Source organism: Adiantum capillus-veneris, chromosome 10, assembly GCF_014529385.1.
Source record: "Adiantum capillus-veneris isolate H3 chromosome 10, ASM1452938v2, whole genome shotgun sequence".
NCBI lineage: Eukaryota > Viridiplantae > Streptophyta > Polypodiopsida > Polypodiales > Pteridaceae > Adiantum > Adiantum capillus-veneris.
In genome coordinates, this window is record NC_140940.1 from 44,160,429 (window position 1) to 44,166,582 (window position 6,154).

At 43.3% G+C, this 6,154-nt stretch overlaps 1 protein-coding gene and 1 pseudogene across 1 annotated transcript; both read left to right on the forward strand.

Annotated features, from left to right (window-relative positions):
- The first annotated feature begins 1,485 nt into the window (after positions 1–1,485).
- On the forward strand, positions 1,486–4,349 carry LOC147448758 (putative xyloglucan glycosyltransferase 9; annotated as a pseudogene).
- A 124-nt stretch (positions 4,350–4,473) lies between these two features.
- On the forward strand, positions 4,474–5,299 carry LOC147448759 (uncharacterized). The gene has a single exon (XM_086521268.1). It carries the CDS (start codon positions 4,474–4,476, stop codon positions 4,975–4,977), a length of 504 nt encoding a protein of 167 aa, XP_086377394.1. The 3' UTR covers positions 4,978–5,299.
- The last annotated feature ends 855 nt before the right edge of the window (positions 5,300–6,154 follow it).

Genomic DNA, 6,154 nt, shown 5'->3' on the forward strand with positions numbered 1-6,154 from the left:
ATACTTGCAAAGATCCTTCCACAACTCCCATCCACCTTCAGATGTCGATGTTTCGGCAACATCACTATTTTACTTGGACCGAATGTCGATAGCAAGAAAAGCTCACACTACTTCTGCAACATCCAAGCTTGGACTTACAGGAGCAGGCTAAAGAGCACCTCCTTATAGGCCTTCCAATTTTGAGGTCGCTTTCACAATAGAAAGACCTTTTATACATCCTGCAAATGCCCCATATGATGCTACAAATTGCATCTCTTGCAACTATTTAGCTTTGTGCAACAAGCCTTTGGGCTCCAAAGCATCAAAACATATGTTATGATGATTGGAAGCAACTATTGGTAGTGCTACATGCTATACATTAGTGCTACATGCGATACATTGTTATGGGGGTTGGTTGGAGCAACACTAGAGGTGGATGAAGTTTGTTCTAAGCCGAAAGAATATTTGGAAAGGTTTGGGACTAAGTAATGCATGCATTAAAGTCCAAATGTGCTGTAATATGTCTCCAAATAGAATTGCCATAATAGATAGGGCCCTTGCCACATAGGGCGGGTGCCCGACTCTTGCTCATTATGGACAACCGTAGAAGGTGTTGCGCTGGGTTTAAGATGAGCAAGCAGCAAATTGGAATAGGTAGGCTGGCAAGTCGTCCACGTTTCTCATTGGCAGTCAAAGTTCAATCCCTGTGAAAACACTTCCTGTAGGCTGTTTTGTAGTTGATCATGCTCTTGAAACGTTGGCCAGTGGGTTAACGCTGCCCATCTGACATGCCCTCGAGCCCAAAATTCACCTTTTTCTCGTCGAATAGTGGCACGCCAAGTAGGCATGGCCGCTCCATGCCCGCCCCAGTGTGAAAGGGGCCTAAGCCATTCCACTCTGGGAAGATTGCCGTGTAACTTTTTGGCGTCGGCAGCAGATGATGGGGTGGGAACACACGTCAACCAACACGCTAAAGCCGTACCAAATTTTGAATCACAGAAATTCCCAGAAGGAGGGCCGCCAAAAAGAACAGGCCGCAGCTCTCTTTGCAAGCTTGCGAGTTTTTGCCACTTTGCGTTCATATAGCGCTTGTCCCTGCCCCTCATTCGCAGCGGCAAGCAGACTCCAGAGTTCTCTTCTCTTGTCGCTTCCTCCTCCCTTTCTTAACCCCAATTTGGTCCTCTGCTGAGTCTGCTCCCTTCCATCTCCAAGATGCTTCAATTTGGGGTCTCCTGAGCTTGCTTCCAAAGTCTTCTCTGTTTCGCCAGGCCCTTCCCTTTCAATCGAAAGCTTGCCTGGTTGCAAGCTCTGTCTTCTTTCTAATCTCATTTCGGATAGCTCTCCATCGCTTGAAGGGCTTTCTGAAGTGGTGGGCAGGTGTGTATTGACGCCCTTTCCATACTCTATTGGGCGAACCTCATTTTCCTGCAGATCGCAGCTCTGAAGGTGCTCATTAACTCTGTTCAGGTATCCCATCCTCTTGCTCTTTGCTATTCAAATCTCAGCATGCCCCCCCATTTCGACTTCATGGAATGGTGGCGGAAGAATAACTTGAATGGAACCCCCGTAGTAGTCAAAATGGAGAATCCTGACAACTGGTCGATGCTTGAGCTTCCGAGCTCAACGACTGAACATGATCTTGTGTTTGCTGATAAAGAGAGAGGCAAAAATGCTAAGCAGCTCACATGGGTCATGCTTCTTAGGGCCCACCAAGCAGCAGGTTGGGTCACTTGGGGTGCTCAGGGGCTTTGTGGCTTGCTCTCCACCATCAAAAAACGCCTCATTTTTCGAGAAGGCGTCAAGGTTGAGCCACAAAGGAGCAGGCTTTTCAGCACAATCAAAGCACTACTGACATTTGCCACTTTAATGCTCTGTTTTGAGCTTATAGCCCACATGAAGGGATGGCATTTTACATCAGCACACATGCACATCCCTGTGCAGAAGACATACAGGGCTTTCTTCATTCTATCTATGTCACATGGGTGTATGTGAGAGCAAATTATTTGGCTCCTCCATTGCAATCTTTGGCGAACATTTGCATCGTTTTGTTTTTAATTCAATCACTAGACCGCATCACACAATGTCTTGGGTGCATGTGGATCAAGCTAAAAAGGATTAAGCCAGTTCCAAAGGAGCATTCTTTTGAGGCAAGTGATGTGGAGCAGCCTTACTCTAGCTACCCTATGGTGCTCATTCAAATCCCAATGTGCAATGAGAAGGAGGTAAAGATGGCATTAGCAGAAGAAGTGAATTATTATGCTTTCTAAGAATCTTATCAGTTCTAACATGTCAAGTGATGCCAGGTTTATCAGCAGTCAATTGGTGCGGTAGCGCAAATGGACTGGCCAAGGATAGAATGCTGGTGCAAGTCTTGGACGACTCAGATGACAAAGAAACCCAGATGTTGATTAAAGAGAGGTGCAAAAGTGGCACCAGAAGGGGCTGAGAATAGTTTATAGACATCGTCTCATACGGACTGGCTACAAGGCGGGCAATTTGAAGTCAGCCATGAGTTGTGAATATGTTAAAGACTATGAGTTTGTTGCTATATTTGATGCTGATTTTCAGCCACAGCCGGATTTCCTCAAACAGACAATTGTACATTTTAAGGTGAAAATGGCTTGCATTATGTTAAGCACTTTGTAATTGTATAAAACACCTCTCAACTCAGAATTTTGGGTTCTTTTATTTCTGACTATTGGCCTGTTTCTGCAGGACAATGATGAGCTGGGTCTTGTGCAAGCACGCTGGTCCTTTGTCAATAAGGATGAAAATCTCTTAACACGGCTTCAGTTTATTAATTTATCATACCATTTTGAGGTAGAGCAACAGGTCAATGGCATTTTCTTGAATTTCTTTGGATTCAATGGAACGGCCGGTGTCTGGAGGATAAAAGCACTTGAAGAATCAGGAGGATGGTTGGAACGCACTACTGTTGAGGACATGGACATTGCTGTTCGAGCCCACTTGAATGGATGGAAGTTCGTCTTTTTGAATGATGTGAAGGTAAGTGGACAAGGGCATCTTTGTTCACATGTATTTGTCCTGCATGGAGTCTCTGTATGGTGACATAGGTTTGAGGTTTTCTGTCTGTGCGTACATGCATTGATGCATATGAGTGGATGCCATTTTCATAGACTCATGTGCAATGGGTTGTTTATGTATGTATATTGTAGTGCTGTATGATACTTTTGATATGTTAAGAGAGAGGGGGTAGGAGCACGCCCTACATGCAGCTCTAGCCTCCACCAAAATAGGGAATGATGACGACACTTCTCGTGACCAAACCCATATAAATAGCCTTCTATACATAGAGCCCCCATGCATGCAATTTGGAGCAAGCGAGCATGATTGCTCAATTGTGTCTGTGTGAGGACAAGGGCCCAGGCAAGGCTTGGGCAAGTGGCATTGAGCCCACATGGCATGCAGTTCAGGGGCGTGAGCAGCAAGGGCTATTTCTTTCCAGGTTGGGTGGAGAACAATATGCCATTCCCTCTGTTTCAGAATCTCAAACCCTCGGTTTGCCTTTGCAGTGCCTATGTGAAGTACCAGAGAGCTACGAGGCTTACAGGAAACAACAACATCGTTGGCATTCTGGTCCGATGCAACTATTTAGATTGTGTCTGCCCGATATCATTACTTCCAAGGTAAGCTGCATTCAATCACTTCAAGAGATCTTCTTGACTGAGCTAATCGTAATGTTACTGATATATGATCTCTTTGTGCAGATATCTATTTGGAAAAAATCAAATCTGATTTTTCTTTTCTTTTTGCTGAGGAAGCTTATCCTCCCTTTCTATTCATTCACACTCTTCTGCATTGTTCTCCCATTGACAATGTTTGTTCCCGAGGCTCATTTACCTGCCTGGGTAATATGCTATGTGCCCGGTGTTATGTCCCTGATGAACATTGCCCCGGTGCCAAAATCTCTTCCATTCATTGTGCCGTATCTCTTGTTTGAGAACACGATGTCAGTCACCAAGTTTCATGCAATGGTCTCCGGCCTGTTTCAGCTTGGAAGTGCATACGAGTGGGTAGTGACAAAAAAGGTCGGTAGAGCTTCAGAGACGGATTTAGTGGGACTTGTCGAAAAGGAAGAGCAAGCCAACATTGAACAAAGCAAACTCTATAGAGGGGCTTCTGAGTCTGGTCTTGATGCATTGTCTGATTCTAGCAATCAGTTGGTAAAACCCAAGAAGAAAAAGGTCAATCAGCTATATAGGAAAGAACTTGCTCTGGCATTTCTTCTGTTGATTGCGGCGGTACGAAGCTTACTATCAGTGCAGGGTATACATTTCTACTTCTTGCTGTTTCAAGGTGTCTCCTTTCTCTTAGTTGGGCTGGATCTCATTGGGGAGCAAGTGAGCTGATTGCAATTTTCCGCAAGCGCATTGTGACTGAAGAGTCAGATGAGTGCATTGAATAACAAGTTTCATACTAGATTCCTAAAACGGCTCATTGGCAGCGGCATTGTGCAAATTTTCTACTAGTCCTATGTGTTGCGCACAACTATTTCAGCTTCGCTATCACAAAGATGCCCAGCAGAGCTATGGCAGTCGTTTTGATGATGATCTCAGCAGCCTCGTCGGGTTAATGGCCTGCAGAGTTGCAGCAAACGAGATACCGAGGTTCTTTGAAGGCAGTTTGTATTTAATTTATTTTGCCTTGCAGAGGGTCCACATTCATTGTAAGGTTAATTCTTTTGGTCTGAAAAGAAGCAGATCATTCGTCTTGGTGTTGATTTCTCTTGCAACCTACATGCACACCCTTGTTATTATCGTTTGTTGGTCCTCTCTTGTGTCCTATGATTCGATTCATCCTTGTTCTGCTTGCATTCATGGTGCTGAGCATGCGTGTGATCTGCCTAACCATATTTATGTGTTGCATCGGGCAAAGGTGTGCTTGCTTGTCTCGGCTATGTATTGCACCACCCTTTGCTCTTCCATGTGTCTGTGTATGTGGAGAGTGTTGAAAGTAGATTTCATGTTTAGAAATTGATATCTTGCAAGTTCAGATGAAATTATGGAGCCATTGCCTTCAATTCGTTAGTGTCTCTTTCATGATACATTTCACTTATAGAGCCGACCAATCATAATATTGGCACCTTCTTCAGAAAAGAAATTATGCTTGCCTAGATAGAGTGCTTGGGTAAAAGCCAAGTGTTGGTTCCCGAGCGTGGACACACATGTACCCATCACATACACATAGTGTATTCAGAGTAGGCGAATGGAGCTTTTGTTTCTGTGCTATCGAGCTTTTTTGTACCTTCTTAGCCAATATTTCCAAATGATTAAGCTTGCTACATTATTCTGGAAAGTGATTGCAGCAAACATGCATACAGACCAGTGTAAAGTGATTGTAGCATACATGCATACAAGCCAAACATTCATACATGCATACAAGTTGGTGCAAAGTGATCTAAACATAAGTGCATGCATTGCATTGATCAAACCAAATATGCATACAAGTAAGAATCCACAATACATATAAAGCCAAACATACATAGCTTCTTGGCAATGCGTGGAGCAAAAACCCATCAGGTATGTAAAGCAATAACTCGTATTGTAAAGTTGAAAGCATTGTCCACATGTGTCAAAGCATTGTTAAATTCCATGTGTATTCAGACTAGGTGAATGGAGAATGGAGCTTTGGTTTTTGTGCTTTCGAGCTTTTTTTGTACCTTATTAGCCAATATTCCCACATGATTAAGCTTGCTACATTAAGCTGGAAAGTGATTGCAGCAAACATGCATACATACTAGTGTAAAGTGATTGTAGCATACAAGCCAAACATCGGTGCAAAGTGATCAAAACATAAGTGCATGCATGTATTGATCAAACCAAACATGCATACAAGTACGAATCCACAATACATATAAAGCCAAACATACATAGCTTCTTGGCAATGCCTAGAACAAAAACCCATCATGTATTTAAAGCAATAACTCATATCGTAAAGTTGAAAGCATTGTCCAAAGCTAGTTATACCACAAATTATTACTTTGTATAGCCGAAACTTACCACAACCACGTAAGCATCTTTTTTTTTTTTGGACAAGAGTCCCCTTTGTTGATGGTCTATTTTTAAATCCTTAAACTAACTATCCTAGCAGGGCTTCCACATGGAATTTAACAGTTGTTAATGTTTGAAATGGGAACCCACCATCCATTATGCAT

Bases quoted from the DNA above. Each gene is read 5' to 3' on its own strand.
- LOC147448759 (XM_086521268.1), top strand. From the start codon at position 4,474: ATGTGTTGCGCACAACTATTTCAGCTTCGCTATCACAAAGATGCCCAG.